This window comes from Simochromis diagramma, unplaced genomic scaffold (assembly GCF_900408965.1).
Source record: "Simochromis diagramma unplaced genomic scaffold, fSimDia1.1 OVJJ01000316.1, whole genome shotgun sequence".
Lineage (NCBI taxonomy): Eukaryota > Metazoa > Chordata > Actinopteri > Cichliformes > Cichlidae > Simochromis > Simochromis diagramma.
In genome coordinates this window covers 60,216-77,084 of record NW_024387221.1, presented here as the reverse complement: position 1 = coordinate 77,084, position 16,869 = coordinate 60,216, and the positions used below count along the sequence as shown (strand labels likewise).

The following is a 16,869-nucleotide window of genomic DNA, read 5'->3' as shown; positions in this document are numbered from 1 at the left end:
AAGAGTCAAGTGGAGTTTTTCTAAAGTTATTCAATGATATTTATACTGGAAGCAGATTTTTGACATTTTACCTTTTTCCCGTTTTCAGATTAATAAACACGCACAAAACAAAAGCAAACAGCCGGAACACAGAGCTGGAAAACCCACCCGACTGACAAAAACCAACTCAAAATTCTCCCACACAACAGAACCTCCTCTATTCCTCACTGGAAAAAAATGAAACTTCTATGGTTCAAGCATCATTCATTGATTTTGTTGGTTTGTGTAATGAAGCAAAAACAGTTCATGGTTCATTGATGTGTTTGTTACCAGATGATGAAAAAGAAAAGCATGAAACATGGTTTAAAGCAAAAACAATGCATTATGATGAGTTCACTTATGAAGTGAAAGAATGGTTATCGGGTTGCGAACATTTACATTTAAAGGGTGATCATGGTGTAGATGATGGTGTTGATGATGGTGTTAAGCCAGAGGATGGTGTTTCAAATGTTGTTGGTAAATCTTCAGTCGCTAAAAGCTCATCTAGTCGTAAAGTACAATCAAAATTAATCAAAACAAGTCAATACTAAAAAATTAGTACAATCCCACAGTCACGGCAGACTCACACTTACTATAGCTGGGAAACTGACGGGTAGTCACGCATACGATCAAGCGACATGGAGCTCTCTGCTACGCTCCTATGTAGCTCCCCCGACGAGCCAGATGAACTGCAGGTGTGTGTAATTTTCCTCCGCAGGTGTGCCCAGGCTCTTGGCTGACACACCCGCACACAGACATCTAGATACAAGAACAAGGAAACAGGGCACAGCAGCAACCAAAACACACGTCTAACCTCTTACCGGACCTGGGTCACCCAGACCCAGTTCCTGTGACAACTGAAGACAGAACAGAGACCAGAAACAGGAGATTATGACTGACAGTAGCAATATACAAGAGCCAAACTCAGAGTCATCGCTGGAACAGAGAACACACAGGAACCAAAGGCCTAATGTTACAAGAACCATAGCAAACGCATCAACTCTGCAATATTACACAGGTCCTTAAAACATCCTCAAAACTACAAAACACACATATTCATGATGTGTTGTGGTAAAAAGTGTTGGGTCTTAAAGCGATAGACCCTGCTGACTCATGGCCCAGTCACTGAGAACAAAGCAAGATGACCACAGGGCTTTTGTCTTTTACTTGCTGCAAGGGGAGTCGTCAGGGTCTTAGAGTTGTGAACTCTTCACCTGATCTCAGCCAACTCCAAACTCCAGCCTCCCCTCACAGCCCTTTTATTAACAACAGTAGTTACACAAACATCTCATTAATCATGTGACAGATAAGACACTCACATGTGAGCATGTGAAATGTGAGTGTCTGTGTCATTTTCTGTTACACTACATATCACTGTGACCTTTCATTCTGGATGTTTCCCATCATTCAGCATGTATTATTGTAGAGTCTATCTTACAATATAAAGCCACTTGGCGACTGTTCTTGTGATTTGGTGCTAATAAATAAAATTGAACTCTGAAACATTTTCATTATCTGGTCATGAAGTCAAGCTTTACTGATCGCTTTAACCCAGAAACCAAATCAACGGCTGTGGATGTCATCTCTGTGGAGCCAAACCTGAGCTGTAGTTTGACTTTCTGACTGATTCCACTTGAAGTATAAGGCATGTCAACCTCGAACAAACCAATTTTTTCCACTCCCTCTTCATCCACATACTTTGGATTTTTCCTCTCTGTACGATAAAGACTGATTTTCATCCTTGTCTGATTTGCTTCTGAGGGAATTAAGATGACCTCTCTGGTTTCATTCCAACCCACATCTTCACCTTCTTCCACCAGTTTCCTGAAATATCACAACAAACCTCCCCCGAACATCTTGTGAACTTCTTCTCTACCCTATGTTTGGACGGGTCAAACTCCTCAGCTACAGCAAACCCGTATGTAAAGGCAGATTTTCGAGACGCCACCACTGCTGGGTGTCTTCCAAACACCACAGCTCCCTTCACGATCGCTTCCTGGGGCCTAAAAGGACACAGTACTTTACACTGATCACCAAACTGATCAATAACATGTTGCCGTAGAATCTGGCTTTCAGCGTAGCCCCCCACTAACAGAATGCACTGGATGTGTAGATCTTTATTCAGAATTTCTCTGAGACTGTCAGTGATGCCCTTCAGACTCTCAGCAAAGAAAGACCTCAGTCTCTCTTTGGAGATTTTGATGGATCCATCATCCCAGGAAGCACCTCGGACTGATTCAAAGAACCTTTCTATTTCCTGTCTTTCCTGAGCCAGTGTTCCCAGATTATATGGACACACTATCAGAACATCATCATCTACCTGTTTGAAATACATAAAATCATACATTATTTTCTGAACCTCACTGGGAAAGTTTTCTTCAAATTCATCCCAGACACCATCACTGAAGATTTCTCTGAGGAACTCTTTGAATTTCCTGTCCACAGCTTTGTCCCCCCAAATCATTTCCTGAGGCCTTGTGCAGCTCCTTCAGGGCTCCTCCATGCAGGGACTTCATGAACTGTGATGTCGATGGTTCCACCTGAAAAACACAGGAAGTGATGAAAGCTGACTTCCTGCAGCAGCAGACAGATGTTTCCAGCGTGTCTGTGGATGAATGTTTGTGAGTGTAAACAGAGTCACATAGAGTACCTCCCACAGTCCATCAGTATGAACTGTGTTCCTGGACACTGATCCAGTGATCCTCCATCATGTTTCTGAGTGATGAAGCCATCAGCTGGCAGCTTCTACACCAGGCTGAGGCTGCCTCTGGTTCCAGTGCGATGATCAGGTGGTGTTGAGTTCCTTCTGTAACGAGTCCTGCCTGCAAATGAAAGAAAACTGACTCCTCTGAACATTTCAGGATCTCAGAGCTCTTAATAAATGATGTTACCTGAGTCGCAGCTTCTCTCATGAACTGCTTTGCTGAAGGATCCCAGATGGCAGGTACAGTCAGCACCCAGGTGAAGTCAGAGGCTGTGAACTTCCTCCCTTCTGTGCTCTCTGTGATGGTTCTCAGAGCGTCGTCCTTCAGGTATCTCAGAGCTTCAGTGAACACCTTCAAGGCCTTCATTGACCTCCAGTTTGCAGCTTTAATCTCCACATCTCTGCTGACTCTCTGTAGATGATGGTAGTGTGGACACACAGTTATCAGTTTAGTGTTATTAACCTTAAACCTTTGTGGACTAATGTCAGGTCGCAAACACATAGATGTTTATCTGATGTCCCACAGAGCAGACAGGCTTCATTAGTTCAAAGTGTGAGACGCTCGTTAGAGATCTTCATGAGTCTGTTTGTTCCTGTGGTTCTTTAAGTTTCGTCTCCACTGACGTTTGTATGACTAACACAACTATAATAACCTTTATGGTGTTGCTGCAGGCTGAATTCAAACGTTAACACATCTGTGAGTCTTTTTCTTGCTGCACTAACAAAACTTTTAATGCAGCTTTCTAACATTTATCTGCTGAATCGGTGTTTCCAGCTCAGACGGTCTCCTGTGTGGACTGAATGGACTCTTCAGTGGAGTTTGTATAACAGACATGTTCAACCGTCTCATTAACATGAGTGTAATCTTTAGCAGAATATTAAGGTTCAGTGATTTTTACTTACTTTTCCATAGAGCGCCATCTTGAAGTTTTCAAAGAAGTAGCTTTTCCTTGCTTCTTCTCCTCGCATCCTGATATAATCTGTTTTAGCTTCATAACCAAACTTGATAAATTCTTTTGTCTTCATTGAACAGAAGGCCAGGTGGAGCCTTTGGAGTGTCCAGTCCAAACTCTCTACCCCACCTCCTCATGTGGGGATCTATTTCTGCCCCTTTGGGTGTCAAACTGAAGGCATATCCAGTGTATGCAGTGCCAAAGTCTATGGCTATGATCTAGTTATGCATTGTAGAAACTGGTTCCAACAAGTCAAGAAGAGGAAAGCAGTCAGAATGAGCAACAGCGACTGTGGATTTATTGTTTTTCTTCCTGTAAGCCCCGCCCCTGTTCTTGTTTCACTTTGTTTTTCTTCACTCATTTCTTTCAAGTTTGTCTTTGTATAAAACGTCAAACGATCGAATGTGTAAAACTGACATTTCTTATTATTTGTTTTGAAAATTCATACGAGAGCATCGGAGATGTTTGGAAGTGAAATCTCTTCATCCTTCAGTGTCTTAATGGTGCATTTGTGGTTTCACTGTGCTGTCCATGATTCACAACAAACAATATTTAGTGCCAAAGCAGGACCAAAATACACAGGTGGAGGGCTCATAGTGGCTCATAGAGACTCAGCTGATATTGTGCACTGTTATTATAAAATGTGTTAAAGTAATGAAGAACAAAGCTACTGCACTCTGATCGTGTTTGTCTGAACTGAAACTTGGCAAAGAGAACAACGTTTAAACGAGAAAGGGCTCAGAGAATCTAACCTCAATCTAAAGGCTCTGACTTTACATCAAGATATCAGATTCAGTCGTGTAGAAAGTTTTATATGTAATGTCTGCTCCTCTCTGGTTACTCTGCTGTGAATGACTCTGAATTAGTTTATGATAAATAACACACCTATTGGCAAAAAACAGTGAAAGAATTCAGATCAGAAGTTTTAGTTCAACATAAAGGTGACGACCTTTGACCTTCAGGTTTTATTTACTTGCGTACAGAGAAAACATCATGTGCTTCTTCATGCAGCTGAAGCTGTGCAGGTCTTAGATCAGCAAGCTTTCTGAAACCCCAAACCGAGGTCCTGTTTCTGCCCCTGAGTGTAACGAGCAGCAGGTGGATGAGGATCTATATACCTGGGCTAGCTGAGCTTTTGACTTTGACCTTCATTGATAGCATCGTTAGAACTTTCTTTCCTTGAGCTCTTTAAACAGAATTTCTTTAATACAACATATGCCTGGGTACCTGGGTCGTTGACCCGGTGTTTCCAGTTTTGTTACTGTTTAGTTTACCATGTATATTTCCTGCTTTATCCGGTCTTTAAGTCTGACGTCATTAGCCGTGCCTGGGTCCTAAACTCCGCTTCAGGTCCCAAAGTCAAACGAACACTGCAGCATCACTGAGAGTTACAAACTGTCTAAATTCTTTCATCTGTAATAAAATGATCAGCGTTGCTGCTTTACCAGGTGTAACAGTTAAGTTTAACATCCATAAAAACAGAATTTATTTATTAAATTAACAGAGTTAGAAATTAGCAGGAGGTTAGCTCACTAGCTTCCATCTAAACATGATATAGCATGTTCTGACTGAGAACATGGCATATCATGTGTTCTGTTCTTGTGTTTGGGAGTGCTTCAGGTCTGGAGCCAGTCTCCTTCTTTCTTCTACTTTGTATTACTGTCTGAATTACCACTGAAGTAAAGTCCTACAATTTACTTGTGTGCTATTCTGTGTCAGTGAGAATCTGGATAACCTTGATGGTCCAGACCAGCTCGGCCTCTCAGTGCAGTTGGACTCTCCTTACTACCTTGGTGGCCTTTCTATTACAGCTCAGTAATAATGTGGTAATAGTGCAGTGATAAAGTGGAAACAAGGAGGTATAATTTGGACAACAGCATGGTATTATCGTTACATAAATAATGTCCTAGTAAAACGACAGCTGGGTATATTACATTCATATAACCAAGTAATAATAGACCAGAAACTGTAGTAATAATGTAGGATCAAGTGTGTCCATATGAGGAAAAACCAATGATCAACAGTATAGAAATGTATTAATAACAATATAAAACCTAGTGGCAATAAAATGTTGACATCTGTGCATTAGAAGTGCTACACACTAACTTTTAGTGTGTGACTGACGCCTGTTATGACATTAAACCTTATGTTCCTCCATCCTTCTTTATGTCCTACAGTTTAAACCTGGGGGCAGAAGAACACCTTTGTATTTGCTAATGTTCATAAATCAAATACAGGTGTGTTTGATTTATGAACCTTTGCTAAGGGTCTGCTCTGTGACGTCGCTCTTTCTCACTTTGTTTCCTTTTTTACATTATTTGTATATTTTTTTATTTATTGATGTTTATTTTGTCAACAACATGTCCATAAAATATTTCTGATGTCTACAGAAACAAAACAGATGTTAAACCAGGACAAACAAGCAGAGCAGGGACGAGCAGAGGGAACTGGATCAGGAGCAGAAGTTCAGGAAACACCTGCAGGTCTCACCTTCATCCTCGGTCTGTAATAACCTGAGCAGCCGGCAGGGGGCAGCAGTAGCTCAGAAGCTGCCGGTGTTGGTGGATGCGCATCTGCAGACTGAAGTTACAGCAGCGGACCAGCAGTGGGCGCACTAACATCAGATCAGATGGTGGGGGAAACAGGAAGTGCAGAACTGGTTTATTTTGAAGGGTACGAACGGTTCTCTTGAGGCTGGGTTCAGTTTTTCCTCAGGGTGTGAAACCTCCCTGAGAACCAGACAGGTCTTATTTTCAGAGCACATCAATGCCTCATCAACGGGTTCAAAGAAGTGGATTAAGAGTCAGTCAGACATTTGTTGAACAATTTCAGTAACTTCCTGTTGTGTTTTTGTAACAGTTTCACTGTATTAGAGACACACATGGGTAGAAAATAAAAAAAATAAATACATGACAAAGAAAAGACAATTTAAAACATATTCCACAGTGTCACACATTTACATAGAGGCTAGAACACCAGCGGCTCCATAACTGTGCAGGGTCAGTCAGAGATGCAGTTATACTGTTTCTGGAGTGCTTTACCCTACACACATACAACGGTGCATGTTAGCTCCTTTCATTTTATTTATTTATTTTAAATAAAAAAAAAAATTCTGCTGATTTTCAGTCAAATTTAAAGGTTTTCTGATTTAGTGGAGGTTAGACTGAAAATAGAGGTCGTATTTATTTCATATAAGTATAAGCATGAAGCAGAGTTTGAATCTGATGATTATATCTGTTAAATTTAGTTAGTGTTAATGTCAGACCACCTGGTTTGCACTGGGAGGTGTCGTCGCTTTTATTTTGAAGGCTGTGACCGGATGTTTCGGGTGTGTGTTTTAGTTTGACAGTCTGGTTGAGGCCGCAGGAAAACTGAGCGCAGCTTCGTCTCTGCGGATTTTCGCCTTCTGCGGCACAAACCTGCGGCTGCACCCGGACAGACACCCGAGAGCACAGTCCGAACCGGACCGAGCCGAACAGAGCCGAGCCGGGACCGAACACAGACAGACGGCCTCGTCTCCTCCCGCAGAGCCGAGCCAGCCTCCGTCACCGGTAAGAACCGTTTTATCTGACCGACCGCTGTGTATGTGCGTGTGTGTGTGTGTGTGTATGTGTGTGTGCGTGCGCGTAAGAGAGAGAGCGTGTGTGTGCGCGCGCCACTCCCCTCCAGTCTCAGCTGTAAAAGCGCCGTTAAACGTACCTGCGGACAAACATACAGGTGATGTACAGCGGCGGCCACGTGACCTCTGTATGACGTGATGGTATATATGCCGTGTGTGTGACCTTCATGACGCGTGTATAACGCACCTGTCATGACCTGCCACACACACACGCACACACACAGCTCAGTGTGTGTGTGCGTGTGTGTGGTTGACTGTGAGCTGATGCAGATGTTACAGATGTGTGTGTGTGTGTGTGTGTGTGTGTGCGCACTGTGGAACATCTCCTGCAGGTTTTTGTATGAATGATAAAGCTGCTACACACACTCATGTGCCACTTCATTAGGTACACCTGGCTCGCTGTAGGGCGGAGCCTTTCTCCTTCAGAGCTGCTCTAATTCTGTGGCTCAGATTCAGGAAGCTGTTGGAAATGTTGTGACATCATCACACAGCTGTTGATCCCAGATGACATCTCCCACTCCACCACCTGAGATCTGTGACCGTGGAGTGAACCAGTTTAACCCCACAGTGTCACAGCAGCAGCCTGGTGGAGCCGTGCTGCCATGTTTACTCCAAACTGTCAGTCTGAAAGCGTTTGACCTCTGACCTCAGCAGGACATGTCTGCTGCTCTGTGATTGGCTGATTAGATATTTGTGTTAATGAGCAGGTGTACCTAATGAAGAGGCAGATGAGTGTACATGTGAAATTATGAATAAAGTTTTTTACAGAACAATAAAAAGATATTAAAGGACTGTTTAAGTGAACACAGACACCAGAGGCTGTGATGATGTCCTGGAGGTGTGTGTGTCTGTGTGTGTGTGTGTGTGTGTGTCTGTGTGTGCGTGTGTGTGTCTGTGTGTGTGCGTGTATGTATGTGTGTGTGTCTGTGTGTGTGTGTGTGTGTGTCTGTGTGTGATATCATGACAGAAACAGTGCACAGAGACGTTACACACGTGTTATTTAGTTGATGGAAATCATTGTCACTGTGTAACAGCAGCAGTGATGATATTACAGTATTTAGTTGCAGTACTGCCATAAATACACTGAGGTACAATGTAGGACTAACAACACAAACTACCGATGCAGGAACAGGAAACCAGTAACCGTGTTCAGCGTGTATGAGCGGTGCCACAGTAGCAGCTCCACCCTGGGTGGATAACACTGACGGAGCTGTTTAAAGGATGTTTCTGTGTGCTCCTCTGGCAGCTCCTCCTTAATCTTCAACTGTAAAAGGACGAGCTGCACACTGGCTCGGGGGGGGTCAGCATGTCTCTGTGTAACTCTCACAACCAATCAGCTGTCAGAGCTGCAGGATGGTGCTGCTGTCGGAGCGAGCTGGAGGAGAGAGGTGGAGTGTGTGATGGATGAGTGTGCGTCTCATCTGCTGAGAACAAACCGAGCTCCTGTCTGTGTTTCAGCGGGGGAGGGGTGCAGCGAGCCCAGGATCAGTGATGCCCGTCGCCCTGTGAGGTGGATCCAACATGGCGTCCCCGGCGCTGAAGGTGTGCCTGTGTGTGCTGCTGCTGCCTGCTGTCACCGGTCAGTATCAAACACATCATCGTTTAGGCTGGGGGGCAGCTGTGGGTCTCCTGTTTCTGAACTTCTCTGTCAGCATTACATCATTCTGACGTTTCAGCCAATCAGGACAGCAGAGGAAGTGAGATTTTAAACGCTGTGACATCATCACCTCACTTCCTGTAGCTGCCTGATGATGGTGGACGACCTCAGCTGTGCTTGATGATGTCAGCAGGGAGAGGTCAGCAGATATGGCGTTATTTTGTGCCGCTATTCTGAGCGCACGTAAAAAAATTGCAGGTTGCAAAGTGTTTGCATTTTAGGAGAAATTAATTTTGAGCGAAGAAAAGCTGAATTTGAGTGAACAAAATTCATTCCTGCGTGCAAAAACTGTGTTTCAGTGTTTGCTGTTATCCTCACACACACAACAGCCCCTCTCGCTCAGTTTGTGTATTTGCGCTCGCTCGCAATGTGTCGCTCGCGCTCTCAACATTTCTGCCCGTGCGCGCTCAACTCTTTCTCTACACCGTTATATTTGTGCCACAAAACCAGCCAATCACAGACTTGGATGCAGAAAAAATCTGATTGTCTGTTTTGGTCTCCAATCAGCTCGAAATGACGAAATGCAATATCCCAGAATGCATTTGGTCCAAAACTCAAACGAGGCAGTGGCGGAGTTTGAAATGTTACTCTTTCTGGGTCACAAAATAAACTTTAAAGATATTTTCATGCGAGAATGTTTCTGTGTAAACTTCAAATATCTGCTCGATTCATCAAGACATCACATATTTGCATAAATGCTCTGACGTTCTCGGAGATGCCTGTTACCCACCAGCTGACCGGGTCACTCGGGTTAAACAAAAGGCTGAACTGACAAAAAATCACCGACTACACCACCAGGTGTTACAGGAAAAACCATAAAGCCTTTGAACTAAAACAAAGCTGTTGTGACAGTGACGTGCACTGTCTTGTTGGTAACTACCGTATTTCCCGGACTACAAAGCGCACCTGAATATTAGCCGCACAAGCTAAACTCAGGGGAAAATCCTGTTTTGTTACCTGTTTTGGAGACACACCCCTTTTATTAATATTTTGAAAAACAAGTTACGGGTACATATTTGCATAACTTTTTAGGTATATGTACAAGTAGCGGTAATTACAAGTACGAAACATGTACTGTGCTTCATAAATGAGTAACAAATGTAGTGCATAACAATAACCTACAGCACACCAGAAAAATAGATTCAGACTACCTTTCAGGCTCAGGTGCAGCGACACGGCTTTAACAAGAAGAAAAGTCAGTCATTCACCACCTTTCTCTTCTTCCTGCGCACTAAAACCACCAAAGTCCTCTTCTCCAGTGTCGGATACGAACAGGCTCAGGATGGCTTCGTCATCCACTCTCAGCTTCTTTCCTTCGTTGTCACTTTCAAAACCAAACAAATCCTCGTTGTCAGTGTCAGAGTTGAACACCCTCAGAAGGGCCGTGGCGGTGTCCTCCTCTCCATCATGCAGCAGTCCAGCCCTTCGAAATCCGTTGGTGATCGTGGATGTTTTCACACTTTTCCACGCTGTCAGATTCCACTGACAGACTTGAGCATAACTTGCTTTTCGCAAGTTTATCGTCTATCATCATCCACGCCTCCTGCTGAACGCGTAGCGCTACTTTGAAGTTTGTTTTTCCGCGCTACTTGTACGGCACTACGTTGCCTGGCGGACGGACATGTGACCAACATACCACTCTTGAACCCCGATACTGTGTGTCTGATCACATGCCCTTCCACCAGGCACCGTAGTGCCGTACAACAGCGGAACAAATCATCACAAAATCAGGGACAATCCATAGAAAAGCCGCACCTGACTAAAAGCCGCAGGGTTCAAAGCTTGTGCAAAAAGTAGCGGCTTATAGCCCGACAATTACGGTATGTATGATTTGTATCACCTTCATGTTTCCAAACCAACATCATGACCAGCAGCTTTCCAGCTGTGGCTCCAGCAAACATCAGCTGATACTAGAAAGTAATATTAAACACATTCTAACAACAGCTGACCAAGCTTAAACGTGCTGCTGTTGTTTACCGCGACATCCGCTGATTTCCTCTTTCTGGCGCAAAGTGGGCGATAAACAAACAAGAGAGATGATCAGCTGATCATTGATCAGTTTCATGATTGAAGTAGAAACAGGAGAGGGAGGGGGAGAGAGGAGAAGAGGAAGCAAAGACAGAATAACTTCAGCTTTGTGTCTTTTTCATTGTAGCTGAAGTCCGGGACGAATCGCTTTCCTTTTCCCCTCAACATGGATGTGTTGTAATTGGTCCAGCCCAGAGTTGATCATGATTGGCTAATCCACCACCTTTCATTGTTTATACCGTTACAAAGACAAACAAACAAACATAAAAATGAAAAATCATCAGTCCAGTCCAGCTATGCGGTCAGCTGGTGGGTAACAGGCATCTCCCAAATGGACCAAATGCATTCTGGGATATTGCATTTCGTCATTTCGAGCTGGTTGGAGACCAAAATAGACAATCAGATTCTTTCTGCATCCAAGTCTGTGATTGGCTGGTTTTGTGGCACAAATATAACGGTGTAGAGAAAGAGTTGAGCGCGCACGGGCAGAAATGTTGAGAGCGCGAGCAGCAAATTGCGAGCGAGCGCAAATGCAAAACCTGAGCGAGAGGGGCTGGTGTGTGTGTGTGTGTGTGTGTGTGTGTGTGTGTGTGTGTGTGTGTGTGTGGATAATAGCAAACACTGAAATACAGTTTGAATTTTGTTCACTCAAATTCAGCTTTTCTTCGCTCAAAATAAATTTCTCCTCAGAATGCAACACGTGCGCTCAGAATAGCGGCACAAACATAACGCCATGAGCAGCTGGATATGATAATAATGACAATAACAATAATAATGGTTATTGTCAGTGAGACAAAAACATTTGATAAAAGTCAGTGAGAGTAAAGAAGGATTCGTGATGAACATTTAGGGCGGGACTGAGCTGAAGCTGATGATGCTACAAACACACAGTGATGATGTCACACATCTGCTGTCCAGATGTCCTCCGAGAGGGTGGAGGCTGCTGAGCAGGCTGCCCGTGTGCCGTTGAGCAGCGAGCGTGCCCGACTGTGTGGGTGTGATTCCTGTGCAGCTCTCGGGGGGTGTGGCCTCTGATGGCTCTTTAACCAGAGGTGGTGTGTTTGAAGACAATCTTGATGGAGACTCCGCCCCTCCTGTAGTCAGTAAACATCTCCTTGGTTTTACTGCAGTGTCAGGTTGGAGCAGAGCCCCTCCCTGACAGGTCAGGTCTATAAGCTTAGTCCAACCACAGGTGGAGAGGACTGAGTGTGAGGGTGGAGGAGCAGCGGGTGGAGCCTGGGTACGTTGTTCTCAGTAACACACACATGAACGGTGTGTCTGACCTACTCAGTGATCTGTGATAGCACAGGGTTCCTCACTGATCTCAGATCAGGTACAATTATTAACTGACCTCATTTTATAACCAAAGGGTCAAAGTTCAGCTGAACTGTGAAAGCGTGCATGTTTCTCAGTTTGTGGACCGAGACCGAAGACGTGAGTGAAGGACGCGTGAGTGACAGACGAGTGACTGTGATGCTCCACACAGAGTTCACTGTCGGCCTTCAACAGCTGATGGCGAGCTGTTGTCGCCCCGCCGGGCAGGAAGCATCCACACAGGCTCAGTGATGCAGGAAAGCAGTGTGTGTGGCCTTGAAACCGCCCTGTTGTGTGTTCACATTCCTGCATTCTCACTTCATGACTGTTCATCCACAGACACACACACAGACACACACACATATACACACACACGCTGTCGTCAGGCAGTCTGAGCGTGCTCTGTGTTTGTGCTGCGATGTGGTTGATAAGGCTACACACACACACACAGACTCACACACACACACCTTCCTCCGGCTGTGAGTGTGTTCGGTGCAGACTAAACACAGCGCTGTGCTGGCTCCACTCCGCCCGGGTGGAGACGGCAGACTCCGCTCAGGAATGCAGCTCCTCATTCACATGTAAACCAAAATAACACACACACACACACACACACACACGCACACACACACGCACACGCACACACACGCACACGCACACACACGCACACACACACACACACACGCACACACACACACACTCAGATCCTGCTCTCGCTGTGTGCAAACGTTTGACTTTCTTCTTGAACACAGAAACATCCAGATGTGCATCCAGGCGATTCTCTGTTGTCGTTGTTCAAAAGACGCGTGGGCTGAGCAGCCGCTGCTGTTGCCACGGCAACCCGAGACACAAGCTGTCTTATGAAGCATGACATAAGAAACAGTTAAAAGTTTTATTTCTGGGCTTAAGTTTGATGTAAAAATACAGACACACAACATCTGGAAATGACAACAGTCCAGCTGTGTGAGCGCGTTAATCCATCACTCTGGAAACACCTGCGTCCAATCAGAAAGAGCCAGAAGCTCAGGTTTCAGGTACACAGGTGTGTTTGTGTGACCAGGCTTTGCTCAGCGGCCCGGCGAGCGTTGTGACATCAGCAGGAACTCTGCTGTACCTCCAGCAGTTCTCTGATGTCACGGCGAGCGGCACAGGACGGCGTCCCGGATGCTGCTGTCACACCTCCTGTAGCAAACAGTGATGATACCTGTAGCAGAGACATCAGTGTGAGTGCTGCTGTCCTCTGATGTCCTCTGATGTCGTCTGTCTCTGGACTTCATATGAGGGCTTTGTGGTCTGTCACGTTTGTTGCTATGACGACTCAGTTTCCCTCTGGGGTTAGTAAAGTGTCCGTGATTCAGAGTCCAGCCCAGATGATGATGATGATGATGATGCCTGCGGCTGCTGCACTCTCACATTACATCAGGTCCTAATCATTAATCAGACTGATATTAAAAACAAAGCGACGTGCTTCGTGTCTCAGTGATGACTGAGTCGGGGGTCACCCTGCGCGACCCCCGACTGATGACCTGACGACGATCAGGCGGACGGCGGGAGCTGACCTCGGTGTTTATGGACGAGATTTTTCTCGCCCGTGTTCTTGTTGAGCCTCGGGCTTCTTCAGCTGTAGCTTTGACAGCACGAGCGAGCAAACATCACCGTTTAAATATCAAACTTTGCTGGTTTTCAGATTCTCGCTTCCTTCCAGCGTTCCTCGGTTGCTGCGGCGTCTGAAGCTGCGCGTGGGCTGATGGGATGCGTGTAGACGAGCTGCTGGGACATCACATTAATGGTTTTTGTTGTAAAGGCGGCTGAGCGGCCCGAGGCGAGAACGCCGCTCCGACGTTCCCGCTGCGCTCTCGGAGCGCCACACTGCATGTTAATTTGTTGCTGTCAGAGTTTTCCTTCAGGCTGACGTGGACGCCAATCACAGAGATCCGTGTAATGATGTCACCAAGCCCAACCTCCAACCACAAACAACCCGAGACAAACAAGAACAAAGATCGTTTCTGACCTCCGTCACTGCTCGCCGCTCGCTCTGAGGCGACGATGATGGAGGACAGTAACTGTCAGAAGTGTTTATGTGAGGCTTGGCTGCAGTTTCACGGCCTCACAGCTCGATCTCTGTGAAGGCTGAGGTCAGAGGTCAGTCTAGCTGTGGACGCGTCACTAAACTTCCTGTTTTGTTCAGTCAGACCTGAAACGGGTCAAAGGTCACTGAGCTCAGACAGAGAGCAGGGTTTGACCCTCTTTAATATACAGTCTGTTCGCTGACAGGTGAGTCTCTGTGTTTTCAGGTCTGCAGTCCAGTGATGCTGAGGACAGACTGTGTGCTTTCACCAGTAACCCCCTGGGGGTGGAGCCTGTTCCTGCCAATGAGCAGCCAGGAGTGGTGCTGGAGAACGGCACGATCCGCTGCAGCCACGGCTCCCGCTGCTATGGATTGTGGGAAAAAAAAGCAGATGGAGAAATGCACCTGCTGACCCAAGGTGAGCTCATCGGGTTTGTTACTTCCTGACCTTTGACCTCTGTTGCGTTCTTCTTCTACTGTGTCTGGTTACAGTTTGGCCTCGGTTTGCTTTCAGGCTGTTGGACTCACCTGCACGAGTGTCAAGCCGACCGCTGTATCCTGGTAACAGAGAAGCCGTCCTCCACGCAGAAAGGCAGCTATCGCTTCTGCTGCTGCAGCCACGACCTCTGCAATGCCAACTACAACAGAGGCCCCGCCCACCGCCGACACTCCCGCTCTGAAACCAATGAGGACGGACGGCCGGGCGGAACAGACAGGTGAGAAGCACTGACACCAATCAGTGGTCCCCGCTCCATAATAACTCATCATGTGACCCAGCAGTGTAACCGTTAGCAACGCCTCCACTGAGCAGCTGCAAGAAGAGACAAAAGATGAAGCTTCTATTTATTCTATTTCACTATGACGCTGCTGTTTGTTGGAGGCTAACTTCCTGTTAGCCATCATTAGCATCATCATTAGCACCAAACGCCCTGTGAGAACAGGTTGGACAGAGCACACGCCGTTCTGTTTTAGAAAACACTTTCCTCGCTCTGCTTCGTTCACCAGGACGTGTCGAGGAACAGCAGCTGTATGTAAAACTTAGAGATGGACCGATCCCATATACAGTATCGGTCCCGACCTAAATTACTGGATATCGGGAGAAATTAAAAATGTAACCCGATCCATCCATCCACCGATTTACTCAGGAACAAATTCAACACTGAAAAAAGACAAACAGTTATCTGAGTGACTTCGATAACTAGCCAAAGACCGCGGGGGGGTTGAAAGCGATGTGCCGGGAGTTCGCTGTTCTCGCCGGCTCAGATATTTTACACATTCTCGCCTGAAAATATGTTAAAAGTTTGATTTTTCAACCCAGAAAGATTAATAACTGTAATATTAAAACTAAGTAGCTGCCGCCATTGTTGGAAACTGGAATTGGCTGGGCCGCGCTATGAATTCTGGGATATGGTTTTTCAATTTTGTTTTCCGGGTGGAAAATTGGGAGAAATTCAGGAGAATGGCTCCGGGAGATTTTCGGGAGGTGCACTGAAATTCTGGATTCTTCCTGGAAAAATCAAGAGGGTTCCTGTATGCATACAGCTGCTGGTCATGATGGTTTGGATATGTGGTGAGAGGAAACATGCAGATGAAACCAGGAGATGTCCTTACTGAATCATCAGAGCTGAACAGGTGATGGAAAAACAGGTTTACCTTTTAGGTGACAGGAATGAGTTGAAGTTATGAACAGTTTCTGAGAAATAACACCAGGATCCTTTCTGTGTAGCTGACAGCTGGTAACTGTGCAGGGGCGGGTCTCGATTTTCTGTCCCAGCTTTGATCCTGATGAAGACGAGTCTCATGAAGACGTTTTTGCATTTATTTGCACTGCTTTAAACTCTGGATGTCTATGCCAAATATCCAAATGTATGATATCGGTATCGGACATAAAAAGTGGTCTGGTGCCATCTCTGGTGAAAATGTCTGCAGTTCCCAAACACTGGATACAAGTTTAGACGGTCTGAGTGAAAGTTGAACTTGAGTGACGCCTCAAGGTGTGTTTTATGGTAAGGTAGACCCTACAGTAACACACTTAATGATTTAATGAGCCACAGCTTTCTGTCCTCTTGGTTGCTGGTGCGGTGGACGAGCGTCACTGACAGCTGGTCTGAGGTCTGATCTGTATGAGCCCCTCAGTCTGACCTGCAGACCGGTCCCTCTTTGTCAAACTGACCTCAGAGCGCAGGTTACACAGAGCAGCGCAGGTCCTCACAAAGACAGAAGTACAAACATGTGTGTCGCACTGATGTGATGATGACATCATAACCCCTCAGATCACCGGCTGAAGCCAGAGGTGACGGTGCTCATCGCCCTGGTAACCATCGCCATAGCAGCCATCCTCATTGTGGCGCTGTTCCTGGGATACCGCATAATAAAACGTACGTACGCACACACACACATGTATATACACACCTACACACACACACATATATATACACACCTACACACACACATGTATATACACACCTACACACACACACATGTATATACACACCTACACACACACAC

The 16,869-nt window shown here is 45.7% G+C and overlaps 1 protein-coding gene and 1 pseudogene across 2 annotated transcripts in view; one reads left to right on the top strand and one right to left on the bottom strand.

The window, feature by feature from the left end:
- Window positions 1-1,508: 1,508 nt before the first annotated feature.
- LOC120746552 lies at window positions 1,509-3,905 on the bottom strand (annotated as a pseudogene).
- A 3,091-nt stretch (window positions 3,906-6,996) lies between these two features.
- The window catches only part of LOC120746550, a 13,616-nt gene continuing 3,743 nt past the window's right edge, over window positions 6,997-16,869 (top strand). The window contains exons 1-5 of one of the 2 annotated variants that reach the window (XM_040051971.1): window positions 6,997-7,226; window positions 8,753-8,873; window positions 14,588-14,779; window positions 14,876-15,077; window positions 16,635-16,869. The exon at window positions 16,635-16,869 is cut by the window's right edge and continues 88 nt beyond it. In XM_040051971.1, the coding sequence (XP_039907905.1) occupies window positions 8,816-8,873; window positions 14,588-14,779; window positions 14,876-15,077; window positions 16,635-16,869 (687 nt within the window). In that variant the 5' untranslated portion in view covers window positions 6,997-7,226; window positions 8,753-8,815. The remainder of the gene's footprint in view (window positions 7,227-8,752; window positions 8,874-14,587; window positions 14,780-14,875; window positions 15,078-16,634) is intronic. The other variant, XM_040051972.1, reaches the window with a different exon arrangement.